The 22075-nt window shown below is 41.1% G+C and overlaps 2 protein-coding genes across 4 annotated transcripts; both read left to right on the top strand.

Annotated features, from left to right (window-relative positions):
- The first annotated feature begins 2220 nt into the window (after nucleotides 1–2220).
- fancg (FA complementation group G) lies at nucleotides 2221–10264 on the top strand. 2 transcript variants are annotated; one of them, XM_042100480.1, is made up of 14 exons: nucleotides 2221–2419; nucleotides 2588–2678; nucleotides 2781–2906; nucleotides 3257–3444; nucleotides 4037–4181; nucleotides 5186–5316; nucleotides 5488–5634; nucleotides 5764–5924; nucleotides 7990–8068; nucleotides 8247–8569; nucleotides 8706–8746; nucleotides 8894–9046; nucleotides 9713–9827; nucleotides 10031–10264. In XM_042100480.1, the coding sequence occupies exons 1-14, from the start codon at nucleotides 2357–2359 to the stop codon at nucleotides 10134–10136; spliced, it is 1869 nt and encodes a 622-aa protein (XP_041956414.1). In that variant the 5' UTR covers nucleotides 2221–2356; the 3' UTR covers nucleotides 10137–10264. The 2 variants fall into 2 exon arrangements, with proteins under 2 accessions (XP_041956414.1, XP_041956415.1); XM_042100481.1 differs by lacking the exons at nucleotides 2221–2419; nucleotides 2588–2678 and having other exon boundaries at nucleotides 4041–4181.
- A 562-nt stretch (nucleotides 10265–10826) lies between these two features.
- LOC121715108 (valosin containing protein) lies at nucleotides 10827–21209 on the top strand. Of its 2 annotated transcripts, none has more exons than XM_042100479.1 (17): nucleotides 10827–10985; nucleotides 12921–13032; nucleotides 13153–13325; nucleotides 13450–13592; nucleotides 13698–13828; nucleotides 14135–14266; nucleotides 14357–14459; nucleotides 15590–15723; nucleotides 16241–16376; nucleotides 16510–16622; nucleotides 16737–16901; nucleotides 17145–17267; nucleotides 17394–17606; nucleotides 18037–18345; nucleotides 18647–18802; nucleotides 19975–20126; nucleotides 20563–21209. In XM_042100479.1, the coding sequence occupies exons 1-17, from the start codon at nucleotides 10969–10971 to the stop codon at nucleotides 20666–20668; spliced, it is 2418 nt and encodes an 805-aa protein (XP_041956413.1). In that variant the 5' UTR covers nucleotides 10827–10968; the 3' UTR covers nucleotides 20669–21209. The 2 variants fall into 2 exon arrangements, with proteins under 2 accessions (XP_041956413.1, XP_041956412.1); XM_042100478.1 differs by having other exon boundaries at nucleotides 10828–10985; nucleotides 19972–20126.
- The last annotated feature ends 866 nt before the right edge of the window (nucleotides 21210–22075 follow it).

The raw sequence follows: 22075 nt of genomic DNA, 5'->3' as shown, positions 1-22075 counted from the left end.
GTGATCTTAGATCTCTGAAGACTCCCCGTAAAAACATTCCTTAGATAGACTTTCATATCATGGCAGACAGCCTACATACCGGTAGTCTTATCACAAACAAGAATGGATTTATTTTATACTGGAAAATGGCTTCAGAACACCAAACATTAGCCCAAATACAGAGCTGGGAACATCTTTTTTGAGGTGTGCTAAGGCAGTGGTTTGCAATAGGGAGATCGGGGCCCACAGATCAGAAAGAGTCAGGAAGCATTTGCAATTTATATGTTGTTGTGAATTATGGCATCTATTAACTTTCAAACTCTGACACATATGGAAGTGGGCTATTGATAAATGAGGCCCATTGCAGAATGCTTCAATCACAAAATGTTAAGAACTAAAGTAATCATTCAAGTAACAAATAATAAGAAAGGAAATGTTATTATACAGCAATAATCTTTTTTACCCATCTTCATCTTGACCCAGCTGACGTGCGGAAGACACTACTCAAGGTGAACCCGAGGAAAGCTGCAGGACCCAACAACATACCTGGGCGTGTCCTAAGGGAATGAGCTGACCAACTGACAGACGTCCTCAAGGACATCTACAACATCTCCCTGAGCCAAGCCATTATATCATGATGAAGTACTTTGAAAGGTTGGTCAAGGACCATATCATCCATTCTCCCCACTTAAACGATTCCAGTTTAGGCCTACATATCGTTCCAACCGTTCTACTGATGATGACTCATCTGGAAAACAAAAACAGTTACGTGCCTGAGTAAACTTCAATAGGCATCAGCACGCCACTATGCAACTGGTTGCTGGACTTCCTTACCGACAGACCACAGACAGTAAGAGTTGGCAAAAACTCCTCAGAGACCACCATCATGAACACTGGGGTCCCCCAGGGCTGTGTGCTGAGCCCTCTGCTGTTCACGCTGTTGACCCATGACTGTTGTGCCAGACACAACTCGAACCACATCATCAAGTTCGCAGATGACACAACAGTGGTGCGGCAATACAGCGATGGTGCCTGCAGCGATGATGCCTACAGAGAGGAGGTAATCTACTTTCAGCAAAACAAAATAAATCACTGTGGAATTCAGGAAAAAACACATGCCACACACCATCAATAGCAGAACTGTGGAGACTGAAAAGCACCAAGTTCCTGGGGGTGTATATCACAGACGACCTGACATGAATTTCCTTGAATTTCCCCTTGGGGATCAATAAAGTATCTATCTATCTATCTATCTATCTGGTCCACAACTACTACCTCCTCTGTCAAGAGGGCACAGCAACGCCTCCACTAGATGAGGAGAGCTGATCTTCCCCCTTCTGCCCTCACCACTTTTTACAGGGGTCTGCTCTGTTGCCAACCAGAAGGCCCTGCAGAGAGTGATGAGGGCAGCAGGAAAGATCGCTAGAACAGCCCGACCATCCATCCTGGACTTGTATCCGCCCCGCTGCAGTAACAGAGCCACCGATATCAGACCTCACCTCACCCACTCACACAAATTGTTCACCCTTCTACCATCCGGCAAACACTGCCAGACTCAGCAACAGCTTTTTCACACAGGCCGTCAGACTACTTAGCTCACTCAAGAAACACTTTACCTTCATATCAGCACTTTACACTTTACCTTCATACCTCAATTGTTTATATGAAGAATTTTTTTTCTTTTTTTTTTTATGTAATACTTGCAAAACTTTGTCTTGTCTGTATTTGTCTCTGTGTACGCAATAATGCCTGTCTGTCTATGTTTTTTGGGTAGCCTACCTGTTGCTAACTACTTTTTTATGTTACGTTGTTTGTTACAAACCAGCACATTGGAGTGTGGAGAAGCGCAATTTCATTGACAACAAAGTTCACTTTGACTTCACTTTTAACTATTTGCGGATGTATGGGAAGAGGGAAAATTATATGCTTGTGATATTTAGGATTGGCCTGCGACAAAAGTAGTTTTTGAGCGTTTTTATAGGCCTAAGGGTCAAATGGAATAGGCTACTAGGCTTGCTTTACAAACTATTTTGGACTAGTGTGTGAGTCGCAATGATGTCAGGTTACTTCGTCTCCTCCTTTGGAGGTCCCAGTTCCTCGTGAAAAGGGGGCATTGATGGCAAAAAGGCAAATCACGGTGCTTGGAAATCCCGTCTATGGGAAATCCCGGTTTGTTTATTGTGTTCTGTTCAAGCAGCACATCTCCACATCAGCAGGTGGCAGTAATGTTGCGCTGTGGCGCTGAGGCGACTGCTGGAAGAGGGAAACTTGATTTTTCTTCTGTAACTACTGTTTTCATGTTTGATTGTTTCTTTTTAAGGGGTAAAACTAAAATATCTAATTGGATTTAAATGGGAATTGCCTCAAACTGGAAGATATGGACGCTTGTCTTTTAGACAAATGGACACAGCAAAACAACTTCTTCGTGAAAGAATGGAAGGTAACGTCAGAGAATGTCTAATAAGACGGGCTCTGGTAACGTTATTATGTGGTAACGTTAACGAAATTGATCATAGCTAACATGTTCAAAGTAGCCTAGGCTATTTATTGTAAATGTAATATGGCAACGTTATGTTATGGTGTTGCGATATAATTTACTTTATTTAAGCTGTCAGACAGACGAATCGGCGGGAATCAGCAGCAGGGCACTAAGGAAAAGTGTCATATGGGAACTGTCAAACTACTCCAGATGATACAAGGTAGCCTATCTGTAATACACTTTGACTTCTAGTTTCAGTGCTGAACGGTGCTCAACCATTATAAGCGAAACCGGAAGATAATGTTATTTTCACTCTCCACAGGTGTTCCTGCTGACATAGAGCTGATTCAACTTGAGTTGACTGTTGCTTACAACACTCTTGTGTTCTCTTTCAATTTGTCCACGTTGAGTGATGTGCAAGATAATCTCACAAATACTCTTCTCAGAGGTAGGCCTACAGTATATAAATGTATGTATGTATGTATGTATGTATGTATGTAAAGGGTTATATGCAAACCATAGGCTGGCCTTGTGATTTTCCTGTTTTTTTTTTTTTACTTCTAAATGGGTTGTCTTCTAACTCTTAGTGAGCTATGAGCTGCCTATGGAGATATACTGCATTATAGGCTATGTGTGAAGTTCTAGTTTGTGCTAGAAATTGCCACCAATCATAACCTCAAGTTCAGACTATGAGGGCTCCCACACCGTTGTGCTGATTGCATTGGCTACAGTGGTAGGCACTGCAAAGAATGTTGGTTGTTGTAAAGACTATTTGATGTATATTGTCTCCCTTTGCAGCTCATGAAGCTGTTGGCTGTCAGACATTTACCAGGGACCCTGTCATGTTATGGCATGCCACATTGAAATCCTTCAGCGACACGGCTCATCTGTCCTGCCTTCACAACTTGTTGTGTGTGCAGTGGGCTCTGTTGTTGGCCTCCTGTCAGATGAAGAGCATTCACCAAATGCTGAGGGATGTTACTCAGGTCAGGAAAAAGTTCACTCAGAAAAAAGTTCACATGCATTCATAATGCTGTTCATCTTTAAATGACATTAGGAATCTATCTGAGAAACCAATCTGTGAAAAAGGAATATAAGTCACCTAACTCATTCGGTTGACTTCTTAGAGAACCATCGCTTGGGCACTTTGCACTCATGTTTGCTTCTACTAGGTCAGTGGAGCACCGTTTATGAAACTAACAATCTTGCATTACTGCAGGGGTATTTCATCTTGTAGCAACGTGTCTGTGCACTGATGAATTAACACAGAATTAGGTTATGAAAAAAACAATGCATCATTCATAGGGATGTGGTAAAAAACTGAAAACACAAAGCCCTAGTTGCTCTGAGCTGCATTATTAGAAATACTAGTTCACCACATGTACAGAATATTGGTGAGATACACAGCAGAAAATGAAATAGAACAATCAAAAACGCAAAAGCAGAGACAAATTCTAAGTACATTTATGATTTATTGGATCTATGAAGGCATTGTATATTTACAAAAAATGCTAAATAAATAAACCAACAAATGTTATTTATTACTGTTATGACTCATAACATTTGTTTTTGCCTCAGGAAGAAGTTACAGTTCCATCACAGGATCTTCGTGCAGTAATACAAAAGCTCAGGCTGTCAGACAAGGAGAACTCCAACATTCTAGTTGCTATAACAGCCAGAGAATTCAAAGACCTCCTGCAAATCTGCACTGTCCTTGTTGAGGGTACAGTATCTGCACAGTACAGTATATATGCCTTATGTAGATATATAGTAAAGTAGTGAAGTGCCTGTTCAGACAAGTTATTCCCGTAGCCCAATTACATGCCCACAGGTAGGCCTGCTTTACAAATATAGCATTCGGCTATTATAATAATATGCAGTAAGCAGAATATAAACGTGGCTGCATGTGACATTTTTTTCAGATGAAAATGACAGGCGTGCAAACTCACAAACATAGGAGAACGTATACAAACATTGGCAAACAGGTTTCTGTTTGCCTTGAGCTTTTGGCAAATGCTTGCATCACAAACAGTCTGAGGTAGTTCTCCGTGAACATCCAGTGGGGCTGAACGTGAGCTGGACGAAGTATTAGCATTACAATGGAAAGTTTAGACCAAATCGTTCAAATTAAACTGTTCAAAGAAAATATGTTTGCCAAATTTTAATGCACCTCTGTTTGGAGTTAAGACTATATTGTATATGTTTAACCTAATTGATAACTTGATGATAGAGAAAACAAATTATTTTGTGGAATGATTCATTATCATATGAAATTTGCAGTCTTTCTGGTAGCCTATAAGTGACATCACGGTCTGTCTGCCACTTATTGTCTATAGTTGGTCATGCTTTTCATGTGTTACATTCTGAAGCCGTCTTTAAATTCTGGACCAAGCTTGGGACCTTGCAGTCGAAATTGTCATTTGTTGAATCAAAGTCCAAAGACAGTCCAAAGCAGCCTGGGATATTCAAGTGTCAGTTCATTACACAACATTTTTATGTCGTTTTGAATAGCCACTGGATAGCCTACAAAATGTTTACTTTTTGTGTACTAAGTAGCAAGACACCTGGCAAGTTTGAAATCAATCGGATGAATGGTTCGACAGAAATGCAAATAACACACAAACACAGACACAGAGGTTTCTGTCATTAATAGATAGATGTAGAACAACTACTGAAACATATGTAAAAGTGTTTGGCTATGAAACAAAGTTTTACCTTATCTCTTAGGTTTGGAAAGCCTGAAGCAAGAAAACTACTCTGCAGCTCTTGTGGCTTTTCTCGAAGCCATGTCCTTGCCTGCCCCCAGGGCTCTTCTGGCCCAGGTCCATACACTTACTGGATTTGCCTTTGCCAAGCTGGTAAGACAGGCTTCGAGCCATCGATTTCATAAGTTCTTAATATAACATTATCATTGTAGCTATTGTTGTTGTTGTTGTTGACAGTGATGGTGGTTTTGGTGTTGATAAAGATGGTATGTATAATGAAATAAAATGGCATTATGATCATATATGAAATTTGATTATATTTAGAACCAGCCTCAGAGCGCTCTACAGTCTTACAGAAAGGCTCTGGAGGTGGATTTTGGCTGCCATAGTGCACTTTACCAGAGTGCACTGGTGTATAGGCAGTTAAAGAACACCCAGGCTGAAATTGAGGCCCTGCGCTTGCTCCACTTGGTAAGTGACCCAACTTTACTGGAGGTGTTGGTGTCGCTCTCCAATTTCAGGCCATGGTGCTTATTGACCGCACACCAGGTGTTAGGAAACTGTAAAACAATGGGGCCTCCTTCTCTTGTGCTATCATAGGCCCTGGTTCAGCATGCAGAGGAACCAATGGACAATAATGAGGTGATGGTGATCTCTCCAGATGTGCTACTTAGCAGCACATGTATGGATTCCGTTTTGGCAGTGCCCGCTACTCAGCTGATCTTGCACTGTCTGGCATACACATGTGTTCTGCATGACAGGTGGGTTTTAAAGCATCTGGGCAACAGGCTTGTGCAAAATTTCCGAATTTTAGAATGGGTCTCCATTCAATTAATGAATTGGAATTTGAATTGAATTGGCTCCACCCCACAGGAAGTTGAATTTGAATTGGAATTGGAATTCATGGCAATTCAAAACAATTCCACAGTCACACAACAGAAATAATGTGTTGAATCTCACATACATTCAGTTTTGGGAAGGTTACTTTGCACTGTAAAATGTAATAGCTATTCTTACTTAAAAGTAACTTACTTAGTTAGTATCACTCTTTTTTTTTTTTTTTTTTGATTATGTTTATTTTACCTTTTGAGATTACTTGCCTAAGATGAGTGTAATTTAATGTTGAGGTGGAAAAGTAAACATGATCATTTAAATCAAGTAAACTATACTTGAATTGCTGAAGTTTTGCTACACTGTGAAGTTAGTTAGTTAACCTTACTTAAAGCTGCAGTTAAAGTCTGACAGATTGAGGGGACCAAAATTTTGAATGTTTACAATTCTCATGCCCCTCCCCCACTACCATCGAGCATCCCCTCATTGAGTTTATGCTCGTCAGTGTGCACCAGACTGCACCAGACTGTGATTGACAGTCAGATCTCACACAGCCCTGCTCTGATTGGACCAGAAGAACCGGGAGCTGAATATGATCAAAAAAATCTTGCCAGCTGCAGCTTTAACCTGTTAGTTAACCTTAGTTTAAAAAAATATGCAAACCGATTGCCTTGAAATTACAGACAAATCTGGAATAGGAATTGCAAGTTGTGCAACAGTCACAGTCCCACAGTCCCGGCCCACATATTTGTAAAGATATCACATATTAATCCTTACTGAAATTTAATCTTAAATTACAATAAAGTGACAGTGACACTAACGGTTATATATACTGGTGTTGTGTAATTTATGTTGTCGCATCACACCATCAAGTAGATGACTATCCAAAACACCCTAATGTTGTGGGTAGAACATCAACAACAGGTTACAGTGTTTTAATACACTTTGAGAGTACTGCACAGTGAAGGTGGAACCTCACTAAGCAGGGGAAGGGGCTAGCCACCAAAGATTCTAGAGCATAGCGCTCTAGAATCTTTGCTAGCCACTAACACCGCCATTTACAGCAGCAACATAAGTTTCCAAGGGGTTCTCCCATGAAAGCACTAATCAAACTCACATTTGCTCAGCATCAGTAATTAAGCAGAGACAGGGTACCTGTATGTATGGTTTCCGGTTACAGATCTGTGTCTGTGTACAACTTTGTCAGCACTACTTCTACTAACAGGATTAGTGTGTTTTGGATAGTCATCTACTTGATGGGGTGATGTATCAACATAAATTGCACAACAACAGTATAGCCTTTAGCGTCACTGTCACTTTGTTATATATTGTAATTTAAGATTGAATTTCAGTGAAGATTAATATGTGATCCCTTTAAAACAAATATGTAGGCTGGGCTGTGGCATTCTGGAAATGCATTGTGGGAAATGTTATATTAGTTAGCTGAACTGTGACATTAGTTAGCACAACTTCAATACACATGTTGTGTTTAATAAACATACAGTATACTTTACTTGTAATGACCAAGTTAGTTGAAATAGGAATTCTCAGTAGTGTAAGTGCACTACACTAAGTGAGCATTTGTTTGCACAACTTGAAATTACAGACTAATCTGGAATAGGAATTGCAAGGGCAATCGGTTTGCATGCTTTTAAAAAGTAAGGTTAACTATAAGTAAGGTTAACAAACTAATTTTACAGTGTAGCACAAACTTCAACAATTCAAGCATAGTTTACTTTACTTGATTGTTTTCAAAATGAAGTAACACTCATTTTATGCAAGTAATCTTCACAAAAGACAAAAACTGAATTCTACTTACTAGAACATTTTAAGTAAGGAAAGCTATGTTTTACAGTGTGGAAATGTAATTTGTTACTGTTTTAAGTTACAAGTTGTGTGTTTGATGCAATCATATCTGACATACTGTGAAGCTTCATTGTTAAACACTACCCTTAAGAATTTGTGTACATTAAACTTCCTGTTTATGTTCTTCAGAATCTCAGAGGCAGTTGAACTTTATCTGGATCTGATGTCATCACTGCAGTCAGATATCACACAGCCTGCAAGACATAATGTAAACAAAATGCACAGTATAAAAAACGAAATGCTTTGTGCTGAAGAATTGACCTATCGAATGTTACTTGGAATACATACATACATATACCGGTGTATATATGTGTGTATATATATATATATATATATATATATATATATATATATAAAATATACTCATAATCAAATAACGCTTACAGGTGCTTACAGAGGGTGATGTGTCATTTCTAAGAGTCGCTGTTGTATACCTTGAGGCTGCATTTACCTTGCTGAGAGCCAAAAGGATGTGGGATGCCATTACAGTCTGTGAAGATGTCATCACTAAGACCATGAATCTGATTCCGGAGAAATTACTATTCGATCTATCAGAGGAGCATTTGCTTTTCTCCATGGAGGGACGCTCAAAATCCGTGAAGCATGAGAGACTAGAGAATGTGTTATGGGCTGCAGCTGCCCACTACCTTCAGGGCCTGGCCTACTGTAAGATGAAAGACACCAAAGAATCAGTGTCCAGTTTCACAAGGTAAGAATGAAGCTATATTCAAAGTCACTTTCTGGTTTTCTGAACAACTGAAAGGATTGACTGCTCAAAATAAATAATAAGAGTGTTTAATATACCCACTAGTTTTAAGACATGAAAATTTTATATTTTGTTTTAGATCCCTAAACTGGCTGGCCAAAGTGTCCCTTAAAAGTACAGGTTAGTGTTCCTGTATATATGCTTCATGATCTGAATATTCCTCCTGTTTTTCATTTTGTTTGAAAATTGTTTTTTTATTTATATATATATATATATATATATATATATATATATATATATATATATATATATATATATAATATATAGTGGTTGGAAACCACGGAGACTGGGAGGTTAAGATGAAGACTTTGCAGAGACTACGGGGCCTGGCTCTTGCTGGCAGAGGGGTCAGCTTTATGGAGAGGGGCCAGTTAAAGGAAGCATTACGGGACCTGAAGCTTAGCCTTCAGTCCATAACAGGTACTTGATCACTTTTCCCCCTGCACATCGATCACATTTTAACTGTGAAATAGTAGCTATTATACATCAATACACATACATTTATGAGATTTATAACCCTGAGGGATCAGCTTCAGAAGAGCTCATACAATCAAGGATTAACTGGTAAGGGGTTACCTTCCTCCCAAATGTTACATCTACATCAACAACCTAAGGGCAATTGCAATTATTGTTAAATATGATCTATTAACTAACACTTTTCTGAATGTATTCAGTAACAAAACGTATAAATTGCAATGCCCTTCGTGTTGTATACTGACTGGAATGCACTTCAGTGTGGAATGCAATTCAGTGTATTCAGGGATACCAGCAGTGCCCGTTACCTGTCTTTTATAGATGTATATGTACTGACTTTACTCATATAGCAGAACAGCACAAGCAGGGATATATTTGATCAAAATGTGTACTCCCTGGTCATTTAATCCATGGTGTTTGCATTATTAGAACCCTGCCCACCTTTCTGTAACACATGAAGAGCAGAAACCTTATTATATAGTGATTTATAGTCTACATTTATAGTATACATCTCTTGTTATGATGCTTTTTATTGTTGTAGTTCATGGTTACCCAAAAACAATGTTCGTTGAGTTGACAAATGAATCACTGTCATCCCTCATGTACCCTTAGATTTACAGATGATAAAGTTTGGACTGGTGGAGGTGTACCGGAGGCTTGGGCGTCAGGAAGAAGCCATAGCGTGTTGGAGAGAGCCACACATATCAGCTGAGGCATTTTCCTCTGGGTAATATTATGTGTTGGACATATTTAATTTGTGTCTAGTGTATTTTGCTACCATGTGTAGTCTTGTACTGTTCTAGATTCCAAAATCTTGTTTACATCCTAGTTTATTGTTAAGTTGGGAAAATATAGATTATGTGATTAATGACTAATTTGATTCATATTCTGATTAAACAATGGTAATTTTCTTTTTGAACTTACTTTCAGAAACCTGCCTCTTTATCTTCAAACATTCCCTGATATCAGTTTATGTTTTGACATCAGTGACCTGAATAAGATGATGGAAGATGCTTTTCACAGGAGAGGAGTTTAAAAAAAAAAAAACATTTCAGTAAAAAAGACCTCAGTAATTTGTCTAATGAATGCATTTCCTTTATTTTTTATTCTTAGCATACTTGTATTTATAGCCTACTTAATAAATAAAAGTGAACTTTTATGTAATTGTTGTGTATGGATGTCAGGTAACTAGGTCACTTACAAAATTCAGTGTAATCCATGCTGCTGTCACGATTTGCAATGACATGTTTGTTGTCTAAACGGGATGTTGTATCAATGATTTTGTGACACCAGACACTCGAATAATCTAATTAGACACAATTTTATTCATTTTTTATTAATGTCATGATATGAATGGTATGCTATTAGAAGTAATAACCTATTTGTGGTTATGGAAATATTATGATTCTGCGACTGTAGGATTCCCAATAGCGAGGAGCCATGTCGCATTTTTCAGCAAATTATCTTCTTACATACGAAACCAGAGTACATTCAGAACCAATCCGTGTAGATTTGGGTTCCGCCTTACTAAAATACGCTAACATGACAGGTACTGAGTGTGGTTTGACCAATGGCCGTTGTTTGAAATGACAACTCTTATTTTTTTGTAAATCACAATTATTTAATTGGCCAATAGCTCACGTGAGTTGACCAATTGCGGAGGAGAATCACTTGGAACGCTCTCTGATTGGCCTCCGGAAGCAGAAAGAGAACTGATACTTTTCCGCAGCTTTGATGCGAGCAAGCTAAGCTGACGTTTTGAAATTCAGTGCAGAGGAAAGAATTGTGAAGGTTGCAGTCGGTCAATCAAGAGAGTTGCTGAAGTATATTGTTACATTTTATTTATATCGTTATTCGGGAGAAGCAACATGGCTTCGGGAGGAGAGTGAGTATCCAGAAAATAATATTTATCTATTTATGTTCGTCTGTCCACCGTATTTTCAGCGTTCGCTAGCTAGCGAACTGACAAGCTAGGGGCAACCCAACTACGTTAGCTAAACAGCTAATGTTAGCATATCGCGGTACCGAACGCATTAGTCGAGTGATATTTTACCATGGTAATTTACCAGTTAGCAGGAACAGGGTTTAGGTATTGAAAGGCATACGAATATAATATGGCTAAATCCTGGCAATGACAATTGATGTACGTCGACAGCATTTTCAATATATTTTTTTTTACATCGGAACTCGCATTCAGCCTAGCTAGTCTACTTTAGCTGTCGTTCTGCTCCCAATAACGTTGTTAGCTAAGCGGCTAACTTAGCTAAGCATACTGAGTCATTCTCGTTCTCCGTGGGGGGAAGTTTGGCCTACCGGCATCAACTGAGTTTGACATGATCTGTCCTGCGCCACTTATTACGCTTCCTAATTAATTGATAACACGCACCGTTTTATCCGGGTGTAATTAATATCTATATTGAAATTAAGCCATGACCCTTAGCCCAGTAGTATATGACGTTCTGATTTATGCTCTGAGCTTATGTTAGTTGAACGTTCCTCTCATACGAGTAGGCCATTTCACGGCGACATCATTTGCCCTGCTTTTGTGTAGCAATGTTGTCATCCAACCCAAGTCGCAGACAGCACATCAGATATGTGGCCATCGTAGTCATCGCGATAAATGGGTGTCCTGGTTGATGGCCCACCATTAATTTGCAACGATGTTAACCAGCCCAGATACAACGTATCTAATTCAAGAGGCAGATGGGCAAACCCTCTGGTTAAACGTGCTACCGCTAACTGATTAGCTTTAAAGCTAGCTAGTCGGATAGCAAGTCCGTTTAGTCAGAAGCATTTGCTGTGTCATTCGGCATATAACCAGGCGATTGCTAGCTATTGAGTTAGCTTACCTTAACCACAAAGCGTTATAAAACAAGGAATATAGGCGTCAACATCGTAACTGTTGACTTATTTGCCTGCCGTCACCAGCTATGAGTTTGAAAACACTAACTGGTTAGTGTTTCTACGGTACTTGAACTCTGTAACTTATTCTAAACTAACGAAGCTACCCAAGCGTAATTTCAGCTTTTGTTTGAACAGGTAAAGCTAGCTAGCATGGCTAGTCATAACTAGTTGAACTAGAATTTCTGTGACTATCAGAATTTTCATACATCCAGGTAATTTAGGAAAAAATGACACCGTAGATGGTAACTAGTCGATTAGTACCCGTAAATATAAATGAATAATAAATTATTAAACTAATCCCATTTTAACCTGGTGAAAGTTCTATCTACCCTAGCTATGTTGTTGATTGCCAAGTTCGCTGAATGTGACGTCGGTCAGAGTTACAGTTTCTCTTTTGTTTCCTTTCTACCTCGCATATCAACTAAGCAATTTACCAGAGGTTTCCATTTGCTACACGTGTAAACCTGGTAAATTCAGACTAGTATGATGAGGCCAACAAGCCGTGGGGCTTTGGTAGGAGGAGCCGAAAAAGTTAGTCTCCTCACACACTGGCTAATTGAATTATCAACATAATATATTATCTGCCATAGTTGCCCACAGTCACTTTGTCCCACGATGTAGGAAATTTCTCTTGGGGTTACACTCATGCTGCATCCATACAGAAAGCATTCTACACAAGACAAGACATTAAGGATGGGATGCGACGGCTAAGAACATAACATAATACAAAGGCATACTGTAAAAAATATTGTATATTCTATAGTAAGTTCTACTGATTATATTTCTGTCTTCGGGCCATATGTCTAATGGCCATCTCCATTTTTGATTGAAGTGGAGAAAAGAGTTTAAAATATGTTAGATGACACTGTGGTATTCACTAAAAGACTAAGAACACTTGTGTCTAATCTCTATGCAGATCCAAAAATGATGACCTATCCACTGCGATCCTGAAGCAAAAGAACAGACCAAACAGGTTGATAGTTGATGAATCCATCAATGAAGACAACAGTGTTGTGTCACTTTCTCAGGTAAAAAGTGTTGGTATTTCTGTAATGGAGCATGTTTTATTGTAATTATGTGACGTGGTTTTACACGAATTGTGTCATTTATTTCAGACAACTCAAATATAATTTTTTTTCACTTGGCAGGCTAAGATGGATGAACTGCAGCTCTTCAGAGGAGACACTGTGCTGCTCAAGGGCAAGAAGAGGAGGGAGACGGTGTGTATTGTGCTCTCTGATGACTCCTGCTCTGATGAGAAAGTCCGCATGAACAGGGTGGTCCGTAACAACCTGAGGGTCCGCCTGGGAGATGTCATCAGGTATTTGGGATTGCACTTTTAAAAACTGCTAAACTGGTTGCTCTAATGTTTCACTTAAAAAAATATATTAAAAAAAAACCTTTGGTGTAGTCTTTTACATGGTATGTACCTTTGTTGTCCATAGCATCCAGCCTTGTCCAGATGTCAAGTATGGAAAGCGTATCCATGTCTTGCCCATTGATGACACAGTTGAAGGCATCACTGGCAACTTGTTTGAGGTGTACCTGAAGCCATATTTTCTTGAGGCCTACCGGCCCATCCGTAAAGGTAAAAGGCTTTATAAGACGAGGAACTACTGCCTTGAAGTTTTATTTGGTGTACTCGAATGTTATCATTCCTCTGAAATGCTCATAAACATGTTTTATTCTTCAGGGGACATTTTCCTGGTCAGGGGTGGTATGCGTGCAGTAGAATTCAAAGTGGTGGAGACGGACCCCAGTCCTTACTGCATCGTGGCCCCCGACACGGTCATCCACTGCGAGGGGGAGCCCATCAAGCGTGAGGTATGCTGTTGGGAAACATCCACAGCTCGAGGTGGTTTCAATCATAGCTTTTAGAGTAGCTGGAGAGGTTTTTAAGTGAAGCCTTAGCTTTGCTCGGAAGCAGAGGCCCTGACTCAAGATCAATAAGTACTGTATTATGGCCCCAGCAACACCCAGATATGGATGGGGTGTAATTTTATACTGATCAATATGTATTGCTGGTACAGGCAGAATTACAGGCAGACATATTTTCATTTTGGTTTGGAGTAGTGCTTCTATTGGAGAGACATGATCGTGATCGGGTTTCTGTTTCTTGGTTTCCTGTAGGATGAGGAGGAGTCTCTCAATGAGGTCGGCTATGATGACATTGGAGGAGTCCGTAAGCAGTTGGCTCAAATCAAAGAGATGGTTGAGCTCCCTCTCAGACACCCTGCCCTGTTCAAGGCAATTGGCGTGAAGGTGAGGAGAGAACACTTTGGTAGGATATGGGCCGTTAAATTAAACAGTACTACAACGTGAAGCTGTAACCATGCTCTTTGTGTGCATCAGCCTCCCCGTGGCATTCTGCTGTATGGACCTCCTGGAACTGGAAAAACTCTGATCGCCCGTGCTGTCGCTAACGAAACTGGAGCTTTCTTCTTCCTCATCAATGGTGAGAACCCTTCAGAACAATTCATGGAGGTTGATTTGGAATTAAATGGCGTATCAGTCCTTGACCTGAATGTCATTGTCACCCCATTACTTTGTATAATAGAAAAGGACTTGCTTGGTAGTGTGGATTGAGTTTCCTTTTAGAAAGTGTTCTAAATTGAATAATATTCTAAATTCAAAAATGGGACCTCACATAAAGCAGTTCTATGACCTACAGAGTCCTTAGAATTGATTGCTGTCCAGCTGACCTTTGCGCTCCATAACTCCAGTGCTGATGGCTGATCACCTTACAGTGTAAAGTAATTCCAAGTCTAGCTGTAAGGTTGGAGAGGGCAAAATCATCATTATGCAACCTTAAGCACCAGCCCGATGTTCGTAGTAACGCATATTGCATTACTGTTTCCTTTTGAAAGCTTGTGTAACTAAATTACTTTAAAATATCCGAAGGTTATGTTTTGTTTTGCTTGGCCAGTAGTTGGCCTCATGTTGTGATAGATTTTCCCTGCTATTCCTCATGACACATCTTGGATCATCCTTTTCTCATGTTTCTGCATCTTTTCATCGTCCCATGCAGCACGCTCTCCTTGCAAGCGATACTCCTCTTGTTTCTTGCTGAGGAGGACAAAGGCTAGCTCGTGTTTCTTTAGCTGCACGTGAAAGTCCTGCAGATCACCTTCGCCTTATTAGAGACACATGGTGTAGCATGCCATTTCCATTTCTCTGGTTTTCCTTTGCAACTTGATCTGCTCCCCTCCGACAGCTAGGTGTCACCCAAGCACCCTTGAGTCTTGCTTAGCATACTGGGTTTTAAGCTTTCCCAGATGCCAGTTCTGTAGCGTGCTTTTTATAGGCCGTTTCATCCATGGTACTCACCCTGCTAGGTTGACCTGGATAGAAGTATGTCCATGTTGATTATCCAGCAGATTAACTCAATACAGTTGCGGTAATTAGAATGTGTTGTGAGGTCATAAGCATCTGCGTAGTATAGGATCAGATTCACTCTTGAGTATTTAATCTGTGAGTCTACTAACTTTGTCATAGAAAAATGAATGTGTGAAGAGAGTAGTTTCACGGAGTTCTTTGGCTAGAGGTCAAATCTCATCTCCTGCCACCACTTTCTATGTGACCCAGGCCCTGAGATCATGAGCAAACTGGCCGGCGAGTCTGAGAGCAACCTGAGAAAAGCCTTCGAGGAGGCCGAGAAGAACGCCCCCGCTATCATCTTCATTGATGAGCTCGATGCCATTGCCCCCAAGAGGGAGAAGGTGAGTACATTGTGCTCTGGCCTTAGTTACATCCATTCATATCAAGAACCTCCATCCCTCCCTGGGGACTTTGCTGCTTAACATTTTAATTGCATCTGTAATGGGATTCTGTGACCGTGCACAGGGTTTCAAGTGCCATTGCTGGAAGGAACTGAATTTCTGATGGAACGGCAGGACTTGAATGTCTGTCTGGTTTTTAACTAAAGTGTTGGTGTGTGTAGTGCACTAGCCATACTTGTAAACATTCAGCATGTGACCTGGCTCTTATTTTATTACTTTGGTCTTTCAAATTATTAACAGAATAATCCCATGTGACTGTGCTTCTCACAATGTGTATTAGGCACGTGTATTGAAATTGACTGATCTAAACATCAGTACTGTCAGCATTTCAAAGCTTACAGGTTTATATTGGAGTCTTGGTGTTCATCAGTACATTTCACACCTTTTTAGAAGTCTCATCTCATATTGCAAGTAGTTTTTGTGAGTTGTAACCAGAGTTCGCCTGGTGTCCTTGCAGACCCATGGTGAGGTGGAGAGGCGCATTGTGTCTCAGCTGCTGACCCTGATGGACGGCCTGAAGCAGAGGGCTCATGTCATCGTCATGGCTGCCACCAACAGACCCAACAGCATTGACCCGGCCCTCAGGAGATTCGGTAAGTCCTATCGGTAGTTCAGTTGGTAGCCATGAATTTGCAAATTGGTGCTGTTCTTCACCAGAAATGATTAACCTTTACTAAAATCATATTGATGGCTTGGGTGTCATAACTTGTCTCCTTTAAATCCCAGGTCGCTTTGACAGAGAAGTGGACATTGGCATTCCAGACGCTACAGGCAGACTTGAGATTCTCCAGATTCACACCAAGAACATGAAGCTGGCTGATGATGTTGACCTCGAGCAGGTATGGTTCACAGCAAAAGGGCACAGCTGAGACTCGATACGAAGAAACAGCTCTTGGATTGGATATACTGAAACGTTGAATTGACCCACTCTCTCTTCTCCTCTGTTTCCTTAGGTTGCCAATGAGACCCATGGGCATGTGGGTGCTGATCTGGCTGCCCTCTGCTCCGAGGCTGCCCTGCAGGCCATCAGAAAGAAGATGGACCTCATTGACCTGGAGGACGAGACCATTGACGCTGAAGTCATGAACTCACTGGCCGTCACCATGGATGACTTCAGAGTAAGTGGGCGTGGGATTTGTTTTTTGTTATTATTCAGTATGCATTATTTATATATAGCAGGCACAACTCGAATTTCATGGCGGACTAGTGAATCTGCCTTCGATCATGGCTATTAGTGGTAAACGTCGCCGTATAAACTGGAATACGTTAATTCAGATCGGTACACAAACCAGGTTCAATAGCAAGATCCTTTTTAAGTGTCGACTTGCCCTCTCATGTGTCCTGTCTGCGTGGTCTTTCAGTGGGCCCTGAGCCAGAGCAACCCATCTGCCCTGCGTGAGACTGTGGTGGAGGTGCCCAACATCACCTGGGAGGACATCGGAGGTCTGGATGACGTCAAGAGGGAGCTGCAGGAGCTTGTGCAGGTACAGAACACTAACTATAATATAGTATATAATATAGGTATACAAACTTGCCCTGACCATAACGATGAATGGGATTGATGTATTGCCTAAGAATCCTCACTGACGTGTTTCCTTGTTTTTCCTCAGTACCCAGTGGAGCACCCCGACAAATTCCTCAAGTTTGGCATGACCCCATCCAAGGGTGTGCTGTTCTATGGACCACCAGGTTGTGGTAAGACACTCCTGGCTAAAGCCATCGCCAACGAGTGCCAGGCCAACTTCATCTCCATTAAAGGCCCAGAGCTGCTCACCATGTGGTTCGGAGAGTCTGAGGCCAACGTCCGTGAGATCTTCGACAAGGTAAGATTTCAGAACAATGGCCCAGGATCAGCCAGGTGTTAAACCTGGGTTGAGTTATCTATTTTCATTTACTCAGGGTTCCCACGGGTCATGGAATTTCTGGAATATCTTGGAAATTGTCTAAAGTCCATTCCAGGCATAGAAAATCAGGGAATTCAGGTTTTTCGTCAGGGAAAAGTCTTGGAATTTTACATCTGACTTAAAGTGGGAACCCTGATTTACTTCACATTTATCTCGCATTCATTTACTTCTTCATTCACAAAATTGACTTAGTAGTAGATTGAAACTCTTGGTCCACATGTTTTTTTTTTAGCCACACACAAATGAGATTAGTTTAGGTTCCTAAAATGTTTTCAGACATTTGCCTTTAGACAGCGCAATAGTTGTTTGCAGATATTTGACTGCCCGTTCCATTTGCCTTCAATTCCAGGCTCGTCAGGCTGCTCCATGCGTGCTCTTCTTTGACGAGTTGGACTCCATCGCCAAGGCCCGTGGTGGCAACGTGGGCGATGGTGGCGGAGCCGCTGACCGCGTCATCAACCAGATCCTGACAGAGATGGACGGCATGTCCAGCAAGAAGAACGTCTTCATCATTGGTGCCACCAACAGGCCCGACATCATCGACCCAGCCATCCTCAGGCCCGGTCGTCTGGATCAGCTCATCTACATCCCCCTGCCCGATGAGAAGTCCCGCATGAACATCCTCAAGGCCAACCTCAGGAAGTCTCCCATTGCCAAGGTCAGACTCGCCTTCTTTATACTGACTATAGTCTTGTTGAAGTATTAGGACTATACTAAGTAGACAGGCATGAGTTGATTTTAAAAAACATTGGTGAGCTTCAAGGCTCTGTTCTTGTTGTGTATATATAAAATGTATATTTATTTTATCATTATTATGTTTTCATGTCTATGTATGAGATTTCTGAAAATGTTACTAATGCTACTTCAGACCTTCATATCTCCATGACCATATAACATTGGAAAAATCAGAGCAGTGCGACTGTAGCTGAGTGTCTTTGGCCTGTTTTTCCCCACTGTAGGAAGTGGACCTGGAGTTCCTGGCCAAGATGACCAACGGCTTCTCTGGAGCTGACTTGACCGAGATCTGCCAGCGGGCCTGCAAACTGGCCATCAGGGAGTCCATCGAGAATGAGATCAGAAGGGAACGAGAAAGGCAGACCAACCCCTCAGCCATGGTGAGAGAACTTTATTCAGTTATCAAAGATAACCACTTCATTTTAAGTCTGCATTATGTACTCTATCAATCAGTAAGCAAGTATGGGTGTTTATATTAACCATTTTCAATATTTGAAAATCTTGACCGTGTCCACGAACAGTTACTAGCAGAGCTGGCCATGATGCCATAGTAAATGTTAAATGTATCAGGAAACTTGTGAAGCCTTGTGCATGTGTGGTAATGGGGATAGGACTAGTGATGTAAAGTTATCCAGATATTCGACTAGTTGACTAGAACTTCAATGGTAGCTGTAACACTGTCTGTAAAAGTTACAGCCCAAGAGGCTCTTTTAGAGAGCCACGGACCTGATTTCATTTAGAATCCGTCGAAAGACTCCAGTATGACATGGAGACACATGTATCTAGCTTCGTTGGGTGACAAACTTAGACGGGAGGCGAGTGTAATTCACTGATATTAATATTAGCTGTGCTAGATAGACTTGCATGCTTGTTACAAGGACACTGGGTCATGTCATGTAAGGAACATGGTACTGCAAATAAACGGGAACATAGCCTACGTGGCAGAGTGACTTCAACTTTATTCATTTGTCAAACGTTGGTTATTTACAAGTCTCCTCCAAGTGACAATCATATTATACACAATGCTGAGAACAATAAACATCCTTGTTTATCTTACTTACATGGAGTTGACTGTGTGGCTTAATCCACAGAAGTGGTGGAGCACTGTTTCGTTATGGTTTGCTAAGGAGTAACCCTTTGCTTAAAAAGGGGAGAGCTGGGAGGAGAGAATTGAATCTAATTTGACATAATTACAGAAAGCATAATTTCTGTGTATCGGTGTTGTGTTAATCCCACACGTCGTTTCGCTGTCCTTATCAACTTACGTCACTATAAAACCTGACAAAAATCATGGCTCCTAATGCATTTCTATGGTGCAGTGAACTGAACGTTGTCGGAGTGCCTGCCTGTGCTGAGCTACTGGACTGCCATTGGCTCATCTGCGTTCGATGGGTGGGGCTTGCGAACGATCAATTGCGAACACAATAGGGTGCTCTGGTAATGTTCCTTTTCCCTTTGAGGACTTGAGCACAGTAGTATTAGAGAGGGCCTATGAGTTTGTGGTTTCAGTCAGTACAAATTAAAGGTGGACCCTGGTTTGTGCCCTCAGGAGGTGGAGGAAGATGACCCCGTTCCTGAGATCAGAAAAGACCACTTTGAGGAGGCCATGCGCTTTGCTCGTCGCTCCGTCAGTGACAACGACATCCGCAAGTACGAGATGTTCGCACAGACGCTGCAGCAGAGCAGAGGATTCGGCAGCTTCAGGTAAGCAGCTCATAACCTGCTGTCCAATTCACAACTTTTCAGAGTAATGCAGACAAATTGGCCACAAGTATTATTGGGTCTGTGCACTCTTAAAACATGTGTTGTCTCTATCTGGACACAGATGTGTTCAAAAAAACGCAAGTTTTAAGAGTGTATATTAACAGGATTCACATAATGGTATAATTAACAGAAGATGAGGCTATAACCAAATCACAAGCCTTTCCACATACTTCCCCCCCCCCATGCCTGACTCAGAACGTGTCATTTTAAGTTATGGTTATGATGGCAACTTCTGTACTATGCATTAATCTAGTTTGTAGCTTCAGTCTACTGACTGATTCTGGATAATAGTCACTAGAAATGAGCATTTTTAAGTTTCAAAATTAGATTTGGCTTTAACCCCACCACCACCACTCTGTGCCCTCCCCGTCTCCAGATTCCCCTCCAGCAACCAGAGTGGCAGTGGACCAAGCCAGGGCTCATCAGGAGGCGGCGGCGGCACCGTGTTCAACGAGGACAACGATGATGACCTCTACGGCTGAAGAGACCACATGCCTGACTGACGCTTTAGTCCTCTCAGGCCACCATGTACAAAAAAAAAAAAAGAGTGAAAAAAAAAATCTACAAAAAAAACCAACCAACTATAAAATTCCACATTTTTAGGACTCCTGTGCTTCTTTAATGTCTTTCTTTTTTTATTATTATTATTCCCTCCAATTCAATCTATTCTCTCCCACTCTTTATTCCCACACCTGTCGGAGAAAAAGCATGTAGCTGCTTGTACTTGGCTCTGGTTTGTGAAAGGATGATTATTGCTGAAATCTTGATCTTTATGTAACGTGGGTTGGGGCGGGGGGGTTGCATTTCCGTGAATACATACCAGGTTAGAGTGGCTTCATTCTTACTTTTTTCACAACCTATGCGAGCAGCTTTAGTGATGGGATTAACGCTATAGCCTGTTGAAAGAAAACGGATTTAAAAAAAGAGGAAAAAAATGCTAATTACTTCATTTTTTTATGAATGTAGCATATAATGTATTACAAGTTTGAAAATGTTCCAATAAAATTCACGAAAGGAAATAAACCTGCTGGTTCGTGGGTGTCTGTAGATTTGCGTTTACATGCCTGCTGGTTTGTGGGTGTCTGTAGAGTTGCGTTTACATGCCTGCAGCCTGGAAATGCCCCATGTTCCGTTAGTCTCTCTGAGAGGTGTAAATTAGTTTTTCTGCTGAAGTAGAAACTGTAAAAACTTTTTTTTTTTTGCTAGTGTGTTAGGTGGTGCTCTGTTCATCACAACTTTTCTCGCTGTCCCTGTTTTTACATGGGCGCTGCATGCTGCCATCATATTGAGAACTTGGTGCATTGTCAGATGGAATCGCTTTTGTCTTTTTTATTGACCTTGCTTTGTGTGTTGCTTCTATTTTTATTGGTGCTTTTATCAGCATTAATCAAGCCGTAAGTGAACTGCCTGCACGTCAGGAAACATGTTTTGACAGGATTTCTGTTAACATTCTGAGCAATATTCCCCAATAAGCTTAATCATAATAAACCCCTGTGTACAGTGGGCATCTGTGGATGGCCATCTTTAACGTGTGAAAGCTACATCTGCCTTTGGCCACTGGATGTCACCCTTGATGCCTTGTGGCCATCTTGTAGTAGTTGCTTTCTCCAAGCTGAGTTCTAGAAGTCCACTATCACAAAGTGAAAAGGCTGAAAAGTTCCAGGTGGTCTCTAAACCAAACAATCCAAAGGGCTTGTGTAAAGAGTAGCCTCACATTTAAACAAGTGAGCACTCAACCAGCCTGGTCATGCGATTCTAGAACTTTCCACAGACAGAATGGGGACAGTTGTGTAGCTTGGCATAGCTTGGCTTATTTGTCCAAATGACCCTTACAGTGTTGTTCCATTGTTTCAGTAAAGTCATTTTATATTTACCCATTATATCTACAT

The sequence above is a fragment of the Alosa sapidissima genome, chromosome 8 (assembly GCF_018492685.1).
Source record: "Alosa sapidissima isolate fAloSap1 chromosome 8, fAloSap1.pri, whole genome shotgun sequence".
Taxonomy (NCBI): Eukaryota; Metazoa; Chordata; class Actinopteri; order Clupeiformes; family Clupeidae; genus Alosa; species Alosa sapidissima.
This window is presented reverse-complemented; position numbering and strand designations above follow the sequence as displayed.

Excerpts from the sequence above, each read along its gene's own strand:
- fancg (XM_042100480.1), top strand. The coding sequence starts at position 2,357 with ATGGACGCTTGTCTTTTAGACAAATGGACACAGCAAAACAACTTCTTC. Across the intron at positions 3,445-4,036 it reads TGCTGAGGGATGTTACTCAG|GAAGAAGTTACAGTTCCATC; the intron begins GTCAGGAAAAAG and ends TTTTTGCCTCAG. Across the intron at positions 5,635-5,763 it reads CCCTGCGCTTGCTCCACTTG|GCCCTGGTTCAGCATGCAGA; the intron begins GTAAGTGACCCA and ends GTGCTATCATAG.
- LOC121715108 (XM_042100478.1), top strand. Across the intron at positions 17,268-17,393 it reads AGCTGCAGGAGCTTGTGCAG|TACCCAGTGGAGCACCCCGA; the intron begins GTACAGAACACT and ends GTTTTTCCTCAG. Across the intron at positions 18,803-19,971 it reads AGACCAACCCCTCAGCCATG|GAGGTGGAGGAAGATGACCC; the intron begins GTGAGAGAACTT and ends TTGTGCCCTCAG.